Source organism: Pristis pectinata, chromosome 5 (assembly GCF_009764475.1).
Source record: "Pristis pectinata isolate sPriPec2 chromosome 5, sPriPec2.1.pri, whole genome shotgun sequence".
NCBI classification, from domain to species: Eukaryota; Metazoa; Chordata; class Chondrichthyes; order Rhinopristiformes; family Pristidae; genus Pristis; species Pristis pectinata.
Window position 1 is genome coordinate 47,240,974 of NC_067409.1, and position 21,614 is coordinate 47,262,587.

The 21,614-nt window shown below is 40.0% G+C and overlaps 1 protein-coding gene across 1 annotated transcript in view; it reads left to right on the plus strand.

The window, feature by feature from the left end:
• Positions 1–21,614, plus strand: part of cntnap2a (contactin associated protein 2a) — a 1,327,865-nt gene that overhangs the window by 1,219,076 nt on the left and 87,175 nt on the right. The window contains 1 exon segment of the mRNA XM_052015905.1: positions 6,400–6,533. Within this exon segment, the coding sequence (XP_051871865.1) occupies positions 6,400–6,533 (134 nt within the window).

The following is a 21,614-nucleotide window of genomic DNA, read 5'->3' on the forward strand; positions in this document are numbered from 1 at the left end:
TTCCCTCAAAGGAATCCCCTGATGTCTTTAACATATCTTTGTCTAACTTATCTTACAAACCCAATATATTACCAATCTGGCATCATAAGTATTTTGTAAACTGCAGTGTCACTTTATGAAAAAATGCCAATTTATAAAGTTTGCTAAGACATTTATTGCCCTTCAGGAATGGGTGGTGAGCAATCTTCTTGATCCTCCGCATTCCTTCTGTTGAAGATTCTCCTACTGTACTATTGGGGAAGGAGTTCCAGAATTTAGATTCAGGAATGACATATTTACAGTTAAGGGTGATGTGCCACTTGTGGGGAAAACTGCAGATAGTGGTTCTCGCATGCACCTGCTTCCTTTTTTTCTTCTTGATGATGGAGGTCATTTGGGTGGTGCTGTCAGAGTACTCTAGATGAGTAACTGTAATCCATTTTGTAGATGGTACAGACTGCTGCCACTGTGTGCCAGTGTGGAGAAAATGAATGTTCAGGGTGATGAACAGGGTGTCAATCAAGTGGGCTGTTTTGTCCTGGATGGCATTGGGCTTCTTCAGAGTTGCTTTAGTTGTGCTTACCCAGGCAAGTGGAAAATATTCTATCATGCCCCTGATTTTGCCTTGTAGATGGTAGAATAGTTTTGGGGTATCAGAAGGTGAATCACTTGCCTCGGGATATCCAGCCTCTGAGCTAGTCTTGTAGCCACAGTATTTTTGTGGCTGGTCTGGTTGGGTTTCTGATCAATGTGGACCCCAGTATGTTAATGGTAGGGGATTCAGCAATGGTAATACTATTGAATGTCAAGGGTAGATAATTAGAGATGGTCATTGTCTGGCACCTTTGCAGCGCAAATGTTACTTACCACTTACGAGCCCATGCCTATATGCAGAGACTGGTTCATTTGCTAATGAGCTGCAAATGGAATTGACAAATCATCAGTGAACAAACCCACTTTTGAAATATTGATGGAAAGAAGTTCAGTTATTTAAAGGACATGAGAGTGGGGGGGATTCTCCTTCGAAGGCAGCATGTTAAGAAATGATTTGAAACAGTTGTTTGAAGTTATGAGGGGTAAGATAGAGAAGATAGAACATAACTGTTCTCACTGGCAGGACGGTTCATTACTGGATGCTATTGATTTAAGATTTGAAGAAAAGAACTGAAGAGAAAATGAGAATTTATTTTGGACTGACTGAAACTGTAGGAAAAGATTCAATAAAAGCTTTCAAAGCAGAACTGAACATATAATTGAAAAGGAAAAGGCTAAATGGAAGTTGTGACAGATTGACTAGTGCTTTCAGAAAGAGATAACACAAACAGGCTCCTTCTGTGCCAAATGATCTCTTGGAGTCATAGAAATTTGCAGCACATTAGGCCCATATGGCTATGCTGGCTGAAGAACAGTAGCCCAGCTTACTGTTACATATCCTGAAACATTAAGGTGCTTCAAAAGCTAGTTGTGCTCCATGAAATATGATAAGAGCTTCCACCACTATTGTCATTTCAGGTAGCTAATTTCCAATAAAGAGTCATTGACCTGAAATGTTAGTTCTATATTTTCTGTCCCCGGATGCTGCCCAATCTGCTGAGTGTTTCCAGCACTTTCTGTTTTTATAATATTCCCAGACTGCCATGAAACTCCAAATAAAACAAATCCTTTCCATCCACTCCTTCTACCTACTTCAAATTTACCCTCTTAATTATTGATATGACAAACAACCTCTCTATAAATAGTTTACCATAAGAAAATTATTTACTTATTTACTTTAATTATTTACAGGATTAGGCCCTTTGGTTGCTTGTGCTTGCTCTACCATTCAACAAATCTTGACTGATCTTTTGCCTCAGTGGCAGATTCCTGCACTAAACCTATTTGCTTAATATATAAAATCCTATTGACCTCTGTCTTGAATATGCTCAGCCACTGGGCCTCCACAGCCCTTTTAGGTAGAGAATTCCAAAAGTTTACTACCTGCTTGGTAAGGAAATTTCATCTCAACTCTGTCCTGAATGGCCAACCCCTTAATTTGAGACTGTTACTCCTGGTTCTAGACACCCCCATAAGGCGCTTACTACCAGCCCCACCTTAGAATTTTGTAAGTTACAAGTCATCTTCCCTCAGTCTCCTCAGTTCCAGCATTATAAATCTAGTGGGTACTCTCTTTCTCATGCAATCACATCCTTCCTCTGATGCAGTAACCATGGACAGTACTCTTACTTTGACTTAACTTGTGTTCTATACAATTTTAGCATCCCACACTCTGCTTTTATATTCTATGCTTTGGTTGCCAAGGCTAAATAAACTGGATAGTTTCACGGCATGTTCTCTCACTACAACTGGTCACAACCTACCGATAAGTAGTGAGATCTGTGGCCCAAGTCTGTCCCATTCCCCATAACACCACTGTCATAATCATCTGAACTATCTTCCACATTGTCTGGAGGTCCAAGATACAAAGCACACATAGAGACACAACCCCAGACAAAGAGAAATAGAATATCCCAATATATCATTGATCTTGATTGCACCATTGTATGTGGCTCCCTCAGCAGATGTGCATAGCCCTGGTACACAAACATTGAAGCATTTCAACATGCTGAGGTTCTACCAGCATCCACACTAATAAGGTTGGGTCTGATCACAATAGCCACATGTAGAACATCCCTGCAAGCTGGATCTCACCTCCTCTCTTATCCCAGAGAGGGAAATTCCCAAAACCTACCGATAAGTTGTGAGCTATTTGTGGTGTGGGTCTGTGTGGCCCAGGTCTGGCCCATTCCCCATAACACCACCGTCATAATCACCTGAGCTATCTTCCACAAGCCCCTTCAATTTGAAAGCCAATGGGCAGTGTTGACCCGAAGTGTGCCTACAGGAGAGAATGGATCTATTTGGGCATTTTCCCAAGATCGTCAAAGCTATTTGGCAAAATGTTTCACTGCTGGAACTCTGCTCCAAGCGCCTGGATATAGTCCAGAAGGCAGTGTGGAAGGTCTGCTCGGTGTGGTCCTTCTGACACTCTTGGAACCTCGGCACTCTTGAGGTTGCAGAGGCTGCGAGATCATCATTGACCTCCTGGTAGATTACCCCTTTGCTTGAAAAATGGGGAAAAAATGCATTGATATTGATCTAAGATGATCCTCAACAGCTCACTAACACAAGAGATGTGAACTTCAGGCTTTTCTTAGGGGCATTTTCTGTGGCAGAAACCAGTTGCTGCTGGAAGATCAACAACTTCGGTAAAGAAGACGTGTGTGCTACCCAAAACCAGTTGGTCTTTCAGCAGAAGGAACTATCCTTGATTAGGGGTTGCTGCAAGGTACACTCCAAGGTGCAAGAGTATCTGTTGTGGGATTCACTTACATGTGGTATAACCTACACAGAAGACTAAGGGAAAGGAAACTATAATGCCTCTACCACCAAAGTTCCTTTGTGCATAATGCACTGTGGGACAAAACTTATGATTTAAAAAAAATAGAGCCATACAATAGCGAAATGTATGGATTATAAAATCTCAAACATTTCCTGACATTGCAAAAACTGTTAATCATGAAATTCTTAATTAAATAATGTTTTTAATTTTGTAAAGGTATATTCTATGCCTTATCTAATTAAAGAAGGTATCATAGAACATAGAACAGTATCGCACAGGAACAGGCCCTGCGGCCCACAATGTTGTGCCGAACCAATTATATTAGTAATAAAATGCCCAACTAAACTAATCCCTTCTGCCTACACAATGTCCATGTCCTGCCATTTCCCTCACATTCATGTGCCTATCTAAGAGTTTCTTGAATACCCCTATTGTCTTTGCCTCCACCACCACCCCAGGTAGCGCATTCCAGGCACCCACCACTCTCTATGTAAAAATACTTGCCCTGCACATCTCCTTTGAACTTACCCCCATCACCTTAAATGCATGCCCTCTGGTATTAGACATTTCAACCCTGGGGAAAAGATACTGGCTGAATACTCTATCTATGCATCTCATAATCTTATAAACCTCTATCAGATCTCCCCTCAGTCTCCGCCACTCCAGAGAGAACAACTCAAGTTTGTCCAACCTATCCTCATAGCACATGCCCTCTAATGGTTATGTTTACCAAGATGCTCCAGGCAGCATCTTGGTAAACATCTTCTGCACCCTCTCCAAAGCCTCGGCATCCTTCCTATAATGGGGCGACCAGAACTGAATACAATACTCCAGATGCAGCCTAAATAAAGTTTTATAAAGCTGCAGCTTAACTTCCTGACTCTTGAACTCACTGCTTCGATTAATGAAGGCAAGCATATCTTTATCGCCCTATCAACCTGTGTAGCAACTTTCAGGGAGCTATGAACTTGGACCCCAAGATCTCTCTGCTCATCAACACCGCTGAGGGTCTTGCCATTAACAATGTACTGTCTCTTTACATTTGAGCTCCCAAGGTGCAACACTTCACATTTGGCCCGGTTGAACTCTATCTGCCATTTCTCCACCCATATATGCAACTGATCTATATCCCGCTGTATCATTTGCCAGTCTTCTACGCGATCCACAACACCACCAATCTTCATACTGTCTGCAAACTTACTAACCCACTCATGTACATTTTCATCCAGGTCATTTATATACATCATAAACAGCAGAGGTCCCAGTACGGATCCCTGAGGAACACCACTAGTCACAGACCTCCAGCTAGAATAAGTCCCATCGACTACTACCCTCTGTCTTCTTTGGGCAAGCCAGTTCTTAATCCAAATGACCAATTCACCATGGATCCCACGCATCTTAATCTTCTGGATGCGCCTCCCGTGAGGGCCCTTGTCAAACACCTTACTAAAAGCTATCCACAGCTTTTAATACAACATCCACAGCTCCACCTCTGTCAATCACATTCGTCATCTACTCAAAAAACCAATCAAGTTTGTAAGACGTGACTTGCCCCGCACAAAGCCATGCTGACTGTCCCTAATTAGGCCATGGTTTTCCAAATGCTTGAAGATCCTATCCCTAATAATCCTCTCCAGTAACTTCCCCACCACTGATGTGAGACTCACCAGTCTATAGTTACCAGAATTATCCCCATTTCCCTTCTTGAATAATGGATCAACATTAGCTACTCACCAGCCCTCCAGGACCTCGCCTATGGCTAGAGAGAACATGCAGATATTGGTCAAGGCCCCAGCAATCTCATCTCTTGCCTCTCTCAATAACCTGGGGTATATCCTGTCAAGCCCTGGGGACTTATCCACCTTACTGCCCTTTAAGAGACCCAACATTACCTCCTCCTTTAACTCGAAATGCCCTAGCATCTTCCTATCCTCTACATCCCTTAGATCTGTTTAACTGCCTTTCAGGTTCTGTGGACAAGTCCTCTGACACTCAGTATTTCTCAGTTTCTTACGATTTATTGTGCTTCACCTTGTTCGCTCTCACATGCATGACTTCATATGTCTCTTGGTAATTCTATTTGTCATTTTTCTGCCCACCTCACTAACCATTTATTTTTTCTTGTAGGTGACAGGTTTTTTTTTGCTCTCTATCAGCGATATGGATAATATTTCTCTGAGACTTTTTCTCCGATTATGAAGTCCATTTGTCAATTTACACTAGCTCCAAATCACTCCAGATTTGCATTATCTCATCTGACCATTTTTATAAGCCCAGAAGCACTTAAATGGTTTATTTGGGTCTATTTTTGTGTTACAAAAGGATGTACCGAAAATCTAGCAGCTATTTCATTGCTGTGAACTATGTGGGCTGCTCAGATGCAAGAGAAAATGTAGTGCAAAATACAACAATGAAAGAGCCAAGCAAGATCCTTTTAATGTGTGTGTTCATAATGCTATTTCAGTTGAAAGTATGTTTCTTTCCCCTCACCTTCCTACAGTATGTTAACTCTTGGCTACAATGCAGTAGCAAAGATCTAAAGTGCAATAAAGCTTCCAACTGTCTTTAACAATGTGTAAACCTTGTCCATGAATGCAGGAGGGCTGTTTAATCATGGGCAGAAATGTGATAGGTGAGACTCTTTGCATGATGAAATTCTAACTGAGTTTGCCTGGGGTTACTAGCAGCACTCAACCCATTTTCCAGGGGATGTTGAGGGTAGCTATAGAGCTTCATTGCTTCAGTTAACTCAATGTGCTGAAGCTGGTATCTTTCTGGCCATTAAGGTTCAGCCCACCACTGGATAGATTCACAGAATCATCTGGAGATAAGATGGAACTTCCGCCACTCTTAAACCTCTCTTGCAGAGGCTGAAGTGCAAATAGCATTCACAGTTTTCCAGGTTCATGGAAGTACTTTAACTTTGAAAGAAAAATGTCAGTCAAAATTCTGTGCATATTTGTAAGTTATAAAGGAAGGATCTTCAATCCTCCAAAACAGAGCTTGTAATCAATACTGAGAAGACCTATCATTTTTTACAGGAAGTCTGCAGATTCGCTATAACCTTGGAGGTACAAAGGAGCCATACAGAATTGACCTGGATCAGAGGAACTTGGCTAATGGACAACCACATAGTGTTAACATCAGTAGACGTGGAAAGGAACTACGCCTTCAGGTAAATCCTTGTAACGTGGCAATGATATGTCTTAGGAAGTGAACTTATAAGTCTATATGCTAATTCTTTCACAGAAGTGCATGTGGAGGCAAATAGAAAGTTTTTGCATTTATTTATTTTCATTTCTTCAGCAGTCAAGGATGGGGTGACTTGTAGTTAATAAAGATAACAGGGTACAATGACCCTAAAATACAGCTTGGGTGTTCTGGATACTGAATTACTTTAAAGGTGGTGACCAATACGCAAATATACATACATCTGGAGCACGTCATACCAGCAGCCATATTAGGAAGCCTACTTACATTGCAAAGCTTGGCTCTGCTGAAATAATGCAGAGTAGGCACATCATGACACCAAATCAGCCAGCAAAATTGATTTGGCACCAAATCAGCTGAATGGAGCTCAACACTCAAGCTTGCACCATAGGTTTATCTCAACAGCTGAGCAAGCAGCTGCAGGGATCCACACTATGAAGGAATCATTGATAAGATGCTATTTAGTTAATTTTGGCTGTTGGTTCACCTCATCCACTATTTGGCACTTAAAGACTTTTCTTAAAGTTCCTTAAGACTGCAAAGGATTGGAAACCAGAAGCAAAAGGAGTTTGTCTCAGAGTAGTTTCTTCCAGACATAGGTGCATTAATGGGCATTCCCTTTGGAGTACAGCATAACTGATAGAATGGGCATTAGGTACACAGAATAAGACAAAGAGGAGTTAGAGAAAGACTCTCAGCAACAGGCAGAAGCCCAGGATATCAAGCTGCAATTCCCCAGCATGAATCTCAGTGCTCACTATTGATTGCCTTGCCAGAACACAAGAGGAAATCAGTAGTCAGGCATTTCACTGCTAAATGCAATATCATTGCATACCTTATAGGGAGTTTATCAGTTTTTCCATTTCTAAATCATGTTCTTTGGTATTTGAAGCTATAAAAAATTATTACCATGTTGCAGATTTCCCTCCTCACTCTACTTGCTTTAGAATAGAACTGAAATCAGGCTAGAACCAGTCTAAATGCCTTTGAACCTGACTCACCTCCCTTGCTTTCATCCATTTTCTGCAATCATCCTTCCAGCTACAGCATAAAAGCAACTGACAGTGGCCCTGTCCCCATCACAATTTTACCTGATGTTGCAGTTCTTTTCTTTATTTTTAAATTATTTTAAATTGACTGAGTTTAATACTGAATTTAAACTGAAAAAAAATACTCAATGAAGAGGACAGAATATCATCTAAAATTCCCAGAGGGCCATGGCAAATAATTTTCTCCTCACTTTCCAACAGTGTATCAAATAAGTTAATTCATATTAATGTTCTCAGCTATCGGTTTTACCGGGATGTATACAATTTCCAACTGAGCAATCAGGGGGTTTTCAAATAAAGCTGGTAATAATTTTACTATCATTCTGCCACAGATGTCTTTCATTTGTGTGAGTTTGGAATCCAGATCAATTAAGAGTTTAAGAAGCAGATATCTTAAAGTAATCACTGTAAATAATTTTACAGTGGCCAGATGTATGTACCTTAGCAATAATTCCATTGTAAATACAGTTAAGGACTTCAGTGTTGCGTGCAGCAGTGTATTTGAATGTTGAATTTTATATGAAAATGTAGATAAAGCTACTCTCAGTTGAATGTGACAGAGGATTAGGCAAGTACTTGATTAAGATTGTTTATGAATTATGAAGAATATCAATGAAAATTGATACAATACAAACTAAAAGAAAACTGAATATCGTGGTTCTAAGCTGAAGGAATAATTAGACAAAAGTTATTTAAGGATTTGTATGATCCTTATGTAAGAATCTAACATGTAAATAACATGAACATTGAGTTGATCTAAACAGATAAAACAGGAATGGACCAACCCCTCTTGCAACAGGGGAGAGAGGATTGAAGTTTCCTGCCAGGAATCTCAAAAGGATTAATTGATGAGCATGTCATCATTGTACATATGCCTCAAAACATAAACACCTCTCTGTCTACCACATGTGGTTACTAGTTTGAACATGGATGTTTTGATGTAAGTGGCTATCCAATTTATCCAATTTATAGTGGCTTCAATATGATCAGTTGAAATATTAGCTGTGGTTATGGTAGGATGCAGTGGTGTTATGGTTCAGCCCAGCACTCTTGTTTGTAATATACAATCAGATCCCTTCCTCCCCACAGTTGAGTTACAGTTGATTTTGATAGGCTTGGCCCAGTGCTAATCCATTCTGACAATGTGATTCAGTATTATTCTTGGAAGTAAAAATCTGTTGGAAAGATTAAACTAAGGAACTGTCTGCCCTTCCATGTGAACGTAAAAGATCTCGTGCTACTTTTCAAAGATCGGTGAGTATAAGAGTTGGGACGTCATGTTGCAACTATGCAAACAATTAGACCACATTTGGAGTGTTGTGTACAGCTCTGGTCACTACACTACAGAAAGGATGGAGTAACAATAGAGAGAGTGCAGAAGAGATTCAGCAGGAGGTGATTCACTGCCTGGGATGGAGGGCTGGAGTTGTAAGTAGAGATTGGATAGGCTGGGTTTGCAGAAGGAATGCAGAGGAATGCAGAAAGAATAGAATGCAGAAGACTGAGGGGTGATCTTATCGAGATGTTTAAATTATGAGGGGCATTGATAGTCAGATTCTTTTTCCCAGGGCAGGAGAGTCTAGAACTAGAGGGCACAGGCTTAAGGTGAGAGAGAAGAAATTTAAAGGAGATTTGAGGGGTAAGTTTTTCCACACAGAGTTTAATGGTTATCTGGAACGAGCTGGCAGAGGAGGTGGTATTAATGGTCAGTATGTATGTGGTAGGCCAGAGGGCCTGTTTCCATACAGCATGACTCTATGGCTCCATGATAATATTTAAGATCTTTCAAAGCTAAGTACTGCAAATATTGGAAAAATTCAGCCAGTCAGACAGCATCTGTGGAGAGAGAAACAGAGTTAATGTTTCAGACTGACAATCTTTCATCAGAGCTAGGAAAAACTATAACAAAACATATTTTAAGAGCTGGAGAGAACAAAGGGAATGTCTGTGATAGGATGGAAACCAAGATGATATAAATGGTGGCAGTGCCAGCTAAGACAGGCTAGTGAAGACTTATTAATTCTGGAGGATTTATCTGGAGGAAATATAAACACAAGGAAATGGATGAGAATGAAGGGGGAAAAAGTGCTGGGACTGTGAACAAAATACTGCAGTTGCTGGAAATATGAAATAATGGAATACTGGAAATATCCAGTGGGTATGACAGCATCTGTGGAGAGATAAAATTTGGCTGGAAATTGGAAAGGCTATTTATCTGGCATTGCTGAGTTCACTTTGAGTCCTAAGGGTTATAGTGTCCCTACTCTAACTTTTCTGTCTTTGGCTTCTTACACTGTTCCGATGAATGCCAATGTGAGCTTGAGGAACAGTATCTCTACTGAGTACTTCCAACATCCTCTGTCTTTACTTAAGGTAATCTAAAAGTATGTGTACTCGCCATTAATGATTGGAATGCTAGATCATTACAACTTTAATATTATGAAGCTTTACCTGAACAGACTTCCAAACAAAACTAAGATTTATATTTGGCACTATTTCAGGCAATACATTTTGTGTTTTTTACAATTGATTTTCAGCAATATATCGTTAAAAATAATATGATTATTCAAGTGATTTGAGATTATTGAATTTCTTTAAACAAAATGCATTAAACTGGGTCATCGGTTAGGCATCCCACAAAAGTTTGCATTTCCTTTGCACTGAGCCATTTTGTCAGGTTAAGTTAAACAAACACTGAAGCAAGAGAAACTTAGTAATAAAATATATAGTCAACTTCAGTGATTGCATAGAATTATTGATCAAGGCATTTTCATTTTTTTTCATTTGTCTAAAAAAACATAAAAATTTTTGATGCATGTTTTAATTATAAGGTCAATTTTTCTGGGGCTGATCCATGTAGATGCATGTTTGAAAGAAGATATTCAATTCACCTCATAACATTCCTTTCTGTAAATATTGGCTCAACTGCAGTGAGTTGGCAATTGCAGTCTTCTTAATTATTTCTCCAAATGATGGCACGAAGTTTGGTACAGGCAAATCAATTCAGACATATGCTGGTACGTCACTTAACGTTCCAGATGCATTCCCAAAAATAAGAGCACTAATACAATCAGCATTAAAAGGCGTTATTATAGCATTATGTGTTTGCAGCACTATTTACAGCACTGTTATGCTGGATACCCTATACAAACCATTGTACTTCCACAGCAATGAAACAATGATTGCATTGCCCTGAAGGGTGGGGAGTGAAGGCAGGGATTCGTACAAGGTTCTGGTAGGGGTTTCCAAATACAACAGTGTGGCACCCAGATGGACAACTTCATGGAGTAGCTACCTGTGAGTGTTCAGACTGAAGGACCAAGAGCGCCTCAGCAAATCAGTGTTCTGCTGGCTGGCACCAAGCAGATGGGAGATAACTGTTAACTGCAGTGACCTGTTAGAGCAGACTGTGCAGTTACTGCAAATTCTCCTGTTTTTCACACCAGGCTGTTGACCAGATGTCAAAGTTGAAAGTAGTCATATTGTAGCAACATTGGACAAATCATTTTCTTTATAACTGAGCAATGCCAAATTCCAATCAGCATACATTAGGTAAGCAGTATAATGGTTATGCTACTGGACTACTAATTCAGCGGTTTGGAATAATTATCCAATTTCAATTCCATCATGACAGTTAATAAAATAGATCTGCAAAGCTACTATTGGTAATAGTGACCATGGAACTATCTATTGAAAGGTAATTTGCCCTACTTATTGGTCTAGTAAAAATTAGACTCCAGTTTGATAGCAATGTTGTTTATTCATAACTGCCCCATGAAAAAACTCAATTTCATGGCAATAGCAGATGAAGATAAAATACAGGCCTTGCCAATAATGCCTGCAATGACATAGCCACACCATGCCCATGTCACATCATTGAGCTGCCTGCTGTACTTGCTAAGACAAGTCCATAATAAGTATGTGAATCAGCATGCATTATAAATAAACTATTTCCTGGTCTTGTGTAGTAAGTGGGTTTTAAATAAAGAACTAAAATCAAACCACACTGAAGGATACTTGCTCATGAATCAGAATGGATTATAACATTGCTCGTGTAATCAAAAAACACTGCTTACATACTGTAGGATCCGTCTTCTGACAGGTGTCCTGCCTGTCAGCCATGGAAATTAAAGTAGGATTAAAGCAAGTGACTAACTTGGTGAGAATTTTTAACTGTGGCTCACATCAAGGTGGAGGGAAGTGTAAAAAACACTGTCCCAATATTATTATGTTTTGATGCAAACTGTCCTAAGACAGTAAAGCCTAGAAATTCAAATGAAGAGCTCTGTATTATATAGCACTATGCGTCTGGAAGTTAATAGTTTGTTCTGGAGTGGAACATGAGGGTAAGCATTTCTCAGTTGAATTGCACCACTTGAAATTATACAAATTTTATGTAAGTATAATATTTTGGTTTCTCAGTTTAATATTACTTCAGATAGACACTGTGATAATTAAAATATTTACTTAAATCTGCAGATCTGCAAGCCTGTTTCTTAAAATTTATGTTCACACCCTTTATCAGCAGCTCAGTATGGTTGCTGTGTTTGTCATGTACAAAGTGCAGTACAGCAACTCACCATCAGTGCCTCCCAAACCCACTAGCTCTACCTTCTCGAAGCACAAGAGCAGCAACCACATGTGAATGTCACTATCCACATGTTCTCCCCAGATCACACTTTAACTTAACTTGGAAAGATACTCGCATTCTTTCATTTTTGCTGGGTCAAAATGCTGGCAAGCACTACCAACAACACACAGATTGCAGCTGAACATGAAGGTGGTTCACTAACACTTTCTCAAAAGAAGTTAGGGATGAGTGATAAGTGTTGGTTTTGCCAGTGATCTCCATGTCTTGTTAATGAAAAAAAATTAGGATTGACTCTTGAGTGTTTTTTGTGTGATTGATGTGCAATGGTCTATTTTCAGCTCGGTTAGGCCGCTGAACTAGTAAGTTGTGGAACAATTGAGTGGAATTTGTTGCAGAAATCACTCGCATTGAATCTTCCAGTGACTGTTTGGGCATAGGAAACCCCCACAATGAGGAGCTAGGCACTTCACTACAAAATAATTAACTATGTGAGAGGTCGTTATGGGATCTGCTTGATTGCCTAGTGGAAGCACAAACAATGCATTGAATTAGTTTTTGTCTATACAATTCGGATATTCAAATCTGAATGAAAAAAAATTTTAAAGAAGCTTTTGCATCGATTTTATTCAGGTTTATTTTTCTTTTGGTTTTGGTCAACTCAGTAACAAAACTGAGTATGTGCCATAATCTTGTTAATAATTTTTGTCTGCCATGTACAAATTTATACAATGAATGATAATTCCTTAACTGTCCTCTTGGATTATCATAGAACCATAGAACAATACGGCACAATACAGGCCCTTCAGCCCACCATGTTGTGCCGCCCTTCAAACCACACCTAAGACTATCTAACCCCTTCCTCCCACATATCCCTCTAACTTGAATTCTTCCATATGTTTATCAAACAATCTCTTGAACTTGTCCAATGTATCAGCCTCCACCACCACCCCAGGCAGCGCATTCCATGCACCACCACTCTCTGGGTGAAAAACCTCCCTCTGACATCACTCTTGAACTTCCCACCCAATACCTTAAAGTCATGTCCCCTTGTTTTGAGCATTGGTGCCCTGGGAAAGAGGAGCTGGCTGTCCACTCTATCTATTCCTCTCAATATCTTGTATACCTCTATCATGTCTCCCCTCATCCTCCTTCTCTCCAATGAGAACAACCCCAGCTCCTTTAGTGTCTCCTCATAATCCATACTCTCTAATCCAGGCAGCATCCTGGTAAATCTCCTCTGCACCCTTTCCAACACCTCCACATCCTTCCTATAATGAGGCGACCAGAACTGGACACAGTACTCTAAGTGTGGCCTAACCAGAATTTTGTAAAGCTGCATCACCAGTTCGCGGCTCTTAAACTCGATCCCCTGACTTATGAAAGCTAACATCGCATAAGCTTTCTTAACTACCCTATCCACCTGCGAGACAACTTTCAGTGATCTGTGGATATGAACCCCCAGATCCCTCTGCCCCTCTACACTGCTCAGAATCCTGCCATTTACCCGTACTCAGCCTTGGAATTTGTCCTTCCAAAGTGTACGACCTCACACTTCTCTGGATTGAACTCCATCTGCCACTTGTCAGCCCAGCCCTGCATCCTATCAATATCCCTCTGCAAGCTTCGACAGCCCTCCACACTATCCACAACACCACCAATCTTTGTATCATCTGCAAACTTGCTAACCCAGCCTTCCACCCCCTCAGCTAAGTCGTTAATAAATATCACAAAAAGTAGAGGTCCCAGAACCGATCCCTGCGGGACACCACTAGTCACAGCCCTCCAATCCGAATGCACTCCCTCCACCGCAACCCTCTGCTTTCTACAGGCAAGCCAATTTTGAATCCACACAGCCAAGCTTCCCCGGATCCCTTGGCCTCTGACCTTCTGAAGAAGCCTACCATGCGGAACCTTGTCAAACGCCTTACTAAAATCCACGTAGACCACATCCACTGCACTACCCTCATCAATCTTCCTGGTCACCTCCTCAAAGAACCCTATCAGGCTTGTGAGGTAAGATCTTCCCTTCACGAAGCCAGGCTGCCTGTCCCTAATCAGTCCATGTTTCTCTAAATGCTCATAGATCCTATCTCTTAGAATCCTTTCCAACAGCTTAGCCACCGCAGACGTAAGGCTCACCAGTCTGTATTTCCCTGGACTATCTCTACTACCTTTTTTGAATAAGGGGACAACATTCACCACCGTCCAGTCCTCTGGTACCATTCCCGTTGACAATGAGGACTCAAAGATCCTAACCAAACGGTTCAGCAATCTCCTCCCTCGCCTCACGAAACAGCCTGGGGAATATTCCGTCAGGCCCCGGGGACTTATCTGTCCTAATATTTTCTACTATTTTAGTGATAGCACTCTCCACTATGAATCAGATGGTTGCAATTTGAATTCCATTCCAGGTACTTCTGGCAGAATATAGACTGCACTTCATTTCAGAAGATGTGTTAAGTCAATGGTCTGTTTGCCTGTTCAGATAGATTTAAAGAACCCTGAGTAATTATTGGGAAAAAGAAATTCTCCTGACCAGTATTTATTTCTCAACTAACATAATCAAAAATAGAATAACTGGACATGTATCTATAATTATGCTGACTTTGCCTATATCACCTCAAATGACAATACTTGAAAAGTAATTAACAAACTTTATAGTATTGTTTGGTCCTGAAGATATGACCTATGGAATGACAAAAACAGTGTCACTAGCTAGTTCTAGATACAGCTCAAACCTTAAAATCTTTGCTTTGGCCATGGTATGACTCAGGAACGTAAAGGAAATAGCCAATTTTAACCCTACCTTGCCCTTAGGAAAAACTGCCTTGATTTTTTTTCAAATGCAGTACAATTCTGACTTTGCCTGTTAACTGTTAGTAATTGTTTAATTTGATTAACACACGTTATAGAGCTTAACTTTATGACTAACTTCACATTGTAATGAGTTGAAATCGCAATCAAAGTCTGATGAACGCACATCAGTAATGTGAAAACATACCTGATGGGCAATTTTAATGAATCTCTTTAATTCAAGTACTGAGCCTGTAATGTCTCATCTCCTAGTTTTAGAGTGTTCAAGATCTAGAAACAAGATATGCCTCTAAGCCATGAAAAAATGATATCTAAAATGTTGGTGGTATTTATCTTTGATTGCAATACTAATGGCATCATTTAATTTGTACATTTTCGAACTCACTAAGCTATCCATCTTCCTTGACTGCTCACTATAATTAGAAGACCTTCAGGTTATAACCATGTGGCCTCACCTTAATTAAACTGTATCATGGCTGTGTTAACAATTGCTCTCTTTTAAACTTCTCATCACAGCTGACATATTGCACAATGCAAAAATTTGTATTTTCTCAATGCTATATTAACCTAGTTGATAGCATCATCCTGACAACACTGAAACACTTGGTCCAATGTGCATCCTGCCATCTGCCATCACATTTGCATAACAAATAGTTGGTGCTAAGCTCATTTTTCTTCTGATGTGATACAGCTGCAACCACTAATATCCGAGAGTTAGTAGGTAAATCATGTTCTATATAACTCTGTTTGGCTGTCGACAGCAGTGACTCCTGATTTGCACCAAATATGTACATTTCTTAGTGAACATTATTCCAGTGTTTTATCCATGTGATATGATTCAGAGTGTGATCCAATTAGTCAGAACTCTGTAAGTCTGGAAACAAAGGCTGAACATGTATCATGGAAATACCTGTATCAAAGGAAAAACCTGTAATCCAGACATTCCATAGACAGTACTGATAAAACATTGTGTGCGACTTAGAATATTTGCCAAATCAAACATTTCCATGAGTAGCAGGAGTAGACCAATCAGCCCTTCTTGCCTGCTCTGCCATTCAACAATATTGTGGCTGATTCAATCTTGGCTTCAACACCACTTCCCTGCCATCTCCTCATAACCCTTGTGGTTTAAATATCTGTCAATTTCCATCTTGAATAAATTCAATGACTCAACTCCACAGCTCTCTAGGGTAGAGAACTCCAAAGATTCATGAACTGAAAGAAAAAAACTCTTCCTCCATCTTAAATGCATGACCCCCTCATTCCTGAAATTATGCTTCCTCATTTTGGAAAACATCCTCTCAGGATGTTTATCAATCCCCCTTATCAATCCTCACCTTATCAATCCCCGCCCCACCCTCCCCTCCAAGAGTCTTATATATTTTAATTAGATCATCTCTCATTCTAATAAATTCCAGTAAGTATAAGCCCAACCTGCTCAATCTTGTTTCATACATCAGCCTCTTCATCCCAGGAATCAAGCTACTAAGCCTTTGCTGTGCTGCCTCCAGTGCCACAATGCCCTTCCTAAACAGGGAGACAAAAACTGCACATGGTATTCCAGATGCTGTCACACCAGCACCCTGTCAAGTTGTACCAAAACTTACCTTTTATATCCCATGTCCCTTGCTTGGTGTACACACATGCTAATATTTTGTGTTTCATCTGTAGATCCCAAGATACTTGTGTGCCACAACATACTGTAGTCTCACTCCACTTAAATAATGATTTGTTTTTATTTTCCCTTCTAAACTTGATAGCTTCATATTTCCCATATTATACTCCATCTGCCAAATTCTTGTCCTTTACCTTAATCTCACTTTCAGATTTACAGCAGTTTTTGTTTTATTTCATTTCTTATCCACACATTTAATTGACCCCCATCACTTTCCACAGTTTGTAAATAACTAACCCATCTGTATTTGTCTCATCAACAAATTTGCCTGTGTTATGCTCAGACTCTTCCTCCAAATTATTTGTATATATTGTTAAGGCCCCAATACTAATTCATGGGGCATCCACTATCACTGCAGACACATCCTTTAATACCCTGAAAAGAAGGCAATCTGGGTCAGGGGACTTGTCAGATTTTAGTTTCATCAGTTTGCAGAGTACTTTTCTTTCTTGTGGTTGAGGTTGTTTAAAGTTCCTCCCTCCCTTTAGCCTCTTGTCTATCCATCATTATTGAGATATTTGCTTCTACTGACAGCACCGATCCAATTTAGAATCTCTGCCATTTCTCTATTTCCCATTATTATGTGAACCATGCACAAAGGCAACAGCCTTGAGTAAAACTTAAAAATTGACAGTTTGGTGTCAAATGTGTGAATGTGAGTTTAAGGACTACGTGCACCATTCAGTATGCGTTTTGATGCATTGTTGTTATTGAGCATTGACTGCCTTCAATAAGAGATGTTTTGTTGGTAGCTCCATCCTTGTAACTCACCTTGTAAAAAACCATGGTATACCAATGACGGACGGAATGAATGTTAAGAGTGCTGATCTGGTGCCAGACAAGTGGGCTGCGTTGTCCTGTATAGTTTCGAGGAGCTTGTGTGTTGTTGAAGTCATGCTCATCCAGACATAAGGTGTGCATTCAATCACACTTTTGACTTCTGATTTGTAGAAGGTGGAGAAGTTTTAGGAAGTCAGGAGCCAAGGTTCACTTTGCAGAATATCCACCTTCTGATCTGGTCTTGTTGCCATTGTATTTATGTGGCTGTCTGTGTTAAAATTCTGATCTAAGGTGATGCCAAGGATGTTAATGGAGGGCAGTGATAGGTGGAGACAAGAGGGGAGGTGGGGTGGGCACAAGTTGGTGATAGGTAGATGCAGGTAAGAAATAGTGATAGACAGGTGCAGGGGAGGAGGGGAGAGCAGACCCACTGGGGGATGGGTAAAAGGTAAGGAGGGAAAAAGGGTAGAAAAAAGAGAGAGGCTAGGAAAGGGAAGATAAGAAGATGCATGGTTGGGGGGCAGGGGACGGTTGAGGTGATTACTTAAAGTGGGAGAATTCAATGTTCATGCTATTAGGCTGCAAGTTTCCAAGACAGAAAATGAGGTGCTGTTCCTCCAGTTTGTGCTTGGACTTCTCCTGGTAGTGGAGGAGGCCAAGGACCGACATATCTGTGATGAAATGGGAGGGGGAGTTGAAGTGACTGGCAACAGGGAGGTGCAGGTCGCGGCTACGGACGGAGCACAGGCGTTCTGCAAAACAGTAACCTATTCTGCGTTTGATCTCGCCAATGTGGAAGAGGCAACACTTGGAGCACCGAATGCAGCAGATGATATTAAGGGAGGTGCAAGTAAATCTCTGTCTCACCTGAAAGGACTGTTTGGGTCCCTGGGTGGAGGTGATAAAGGTGGTGTAGGGGCAGGTGTTGCACCTATGGCAGGGGCAGTGGAAAGTTCCTGGGGTGGGAGCGGGATGGGTGGGAAGGAGGAATGAACTAGGAGTTGTGGAGAGAGCAGTCTATGTGAAAGGCAGAAAGGAGTGGGGATGGGAAGATGTGCTTGGTGCTGGGGTCTCCTTGGACATGACGGAGATGGCGGAGAATGATGTGTTGGATACATAGGCTGGTAGGATGAAATATGAGGACAAGAGGGATCCATTCCCTGTTGTTTCTGAGAGGGGTGGGGGTGAGACCAGAGGTGCAGGAAATGGCAGAGATGCGGGTGCCAGCTCTCTTGATCACAGTAGAAGGGAAGCTACGGTTAGTAAAGAAGTTGGACATCTCGGATGTCCTGGAGTGGAAAGCCTCATCATGGGAGCAGATGCGGCGGAGGCAGAGAAATTGAGAAAAAGGGATAGCATCCTTGCAAGAGACAGGGTGGGAGGAGATGTAATCGAGGTAGCTGTGGGCGTTGGTGGGTTTGTAGAAGATGTCGGTGGATAAGGAATCTCCTGAGATGGACATGGAAGGATACCCTACCTAGATATTCCAACATCTAGATATTCCAGCATCTGCAGTCCTTTGTTTCTCGAGTATCAAGACTGGGATATTCAATGGGGTGGTTAGACAATATCTTGTTGGAGATGGTGAATTTATTATCCCAAGCCTGAATGTTGTCCAGGCATTTCTGCATAAGAACATGGACTGCTTTATTATCAACAATGTACATTTCCTAAAAAAATACAGTCTAGCATCTTGCCCAGTGAACCTGCACCGGTTTATAATTGATGTAGAAACAGCAAGTCCACTCATTTGAATGGAGAGGAATGGCTACAAGGAAACTAGGAAAGTGTAATATAATTTAGATTTTGTTTACATAAATTAATTTGCTTGAAAGCTTTTGTTTAAGAGTGTTTAAGTGCTTTAATTTTTAATTATTTTAATTGTTTTTTATGTTTCATTAATTTTTAATTGTTTTTTGATGTAAGGAGCATACAAAAGCAGTCAAAATCTTGGCAGATTTGACAGTCAGCTAAGCAAGGTAATGCAGTTTAGCCATCTGTCAAGTTTTTTCATTTATTCTGCCCTCCCTACATGATGGCTTCACTGCTGGTGTTGAAGTTGGCTTTTCCCTGGAACTTTACAATGTCGGACATAAAATTGTTATGTCCAGAGACAAACAGGTTAATTGACGTTTAGAAATGAACTGGAAAGGGAATGGGAGGTGAACGGATTTGCCTTTTTAATAAAGGACAACATAAAAGATGCAAAGAGGAATGATCATGGCCCAGCAGAAAAAGAAGAATCAGAATGGGTGGAGGAAATAACAGGTAACTGGATACTAGAAACTGAGGTTGTAGTGGTTGATGCCCTAACAGCAGCAACACAGGTGGAGAGAGAATTGATCAAGAAATAAGAAAAATTGTAGCAAAGGTACAATAATCATGGGGTCTTTGACTTTAATGCTGTTGGATAAATCAAAAGTGTTTGAGGATGAGTTCATAAAAGTACATTCAGCACAGTTTTCAGGAACAATATCCTATAAAATGAACAACTGAAAGGTTATCCCAGATCTAATGAGACAGGGTTAATTAGTAATCACGTTATAAGATGGAGAAAACTCAAGGGGCCATATGACCTATTCCTGTCTCTTATCGTATATATTCTCATTGCATAATTAAAACAATGCAACTGTTAAAAATGCTATTCTCCTGTAAAGTTTCCAATTTATTTGTAATGTTAATCAAAGTGTTCTTAGTGTTTTTCTGAAGAATACTGTCTCAAATTGGAATGACACCACATTTTATCGCTTAAGTGCAACTAATTGTCATTTTTGGTTCTGCTGATCAAAGAGTTTTCCTGTACAAATATGCTTCTGTGAATGAACAGAAATTATACTGAACAATCTTTGCTTTTTATGAAATTATTTTATTCATTCTCGCAATTTTCTTGGCCAGCTCCCTGATACATAGCAATTTTGTCACCTAAAAATTGGGCTATATAAATATGTTTTAAAAAGTCTTGTATTTAAGTAGTGCTTTCCTGTACCTCAAGTAATCCCAAAATAGTTCACAGCTTCTTCAAAATTACTTAATCTATGACATTAAATCAAATGTAATTTAGTTTAAACTTGGTTTCAAGGTAGTATATATAGCAACTGAGGAAAGAATTAAATCACAGTTGTTTACTCAATATAAGGAAACTTCTAATATTAGGAATGCCACAATTTTATGAGGTATTTTGTTATATTACAAACCTAAAATGAAATTTACAGTATGTTTCTAATTCACTTTTCAATGGAGCATTATACAGGAAGCATTATGTAATTTGTTATTTAATTCCAAGGAGAGAAATTCTCAAAATTGCCAAAATACTCAATATTTGTTGAAAAGATTTTATTCAAAAAAAATCAAAGGATGAACGCTTAAACATTGTATTGAAGTATCAGACTGTGTTTAAAGAAAATAAGGGCATGATTTATAAATGATTCAGATATTAGATAAAAAATTACTTTAAACCACATTAGTGATCCTATATTAAAGAGCATGGCCTGAGAAAATTCAAGGATTAGGTCAAACACTTTATCAAGTTTCAAATAAAATCAGTTTATTTGAAAGCATATGCAATATATTCATCATATGCTGAATTATTTTAAGCAAAATACAATAAAGCTTCATCCAAGACCAGTGTGGTCCTGGGGTCACATGGTCTTGATTAAAGCAATCCTCCAAGACAAGTTCCTATTCTTGAAGACAAATAGTAAATGTGCAAGATCTCTTACTGACTCATGGAAATGGTAAGGGCACAGGAGGAGACCATTTGGCCAATTGAGTTTATACTGGGTGTCTGTCAAGAAATCTGTCCAGTCCCATTCTTCCACAGTTTATATAGAGTCCTGTAATTTATTTTAACTCACATGCCTGCCCAATTCCCTTTCGACAGCCACAATTGATTTTGTTTCCATCATTCCATCATGTTTCCCCAGGGTATGAGAGCCCAAAACTAGGAGTCTTAGGTTTAGGGTGAGAGGGGAAAGATTTAAAAGGGACCTGAGGGGCAACTTTTTCACCTATGAGATGGTGAGTACACGGAATGAGCTGCCAGAGGAAGTGGTTGAGGCAGGTATAATGGTATAATTTAAGAGGTACTTCAATAGATGCGTGGAGGGGAGGGGCCAAACGCAGGAAATTGGGACAGCT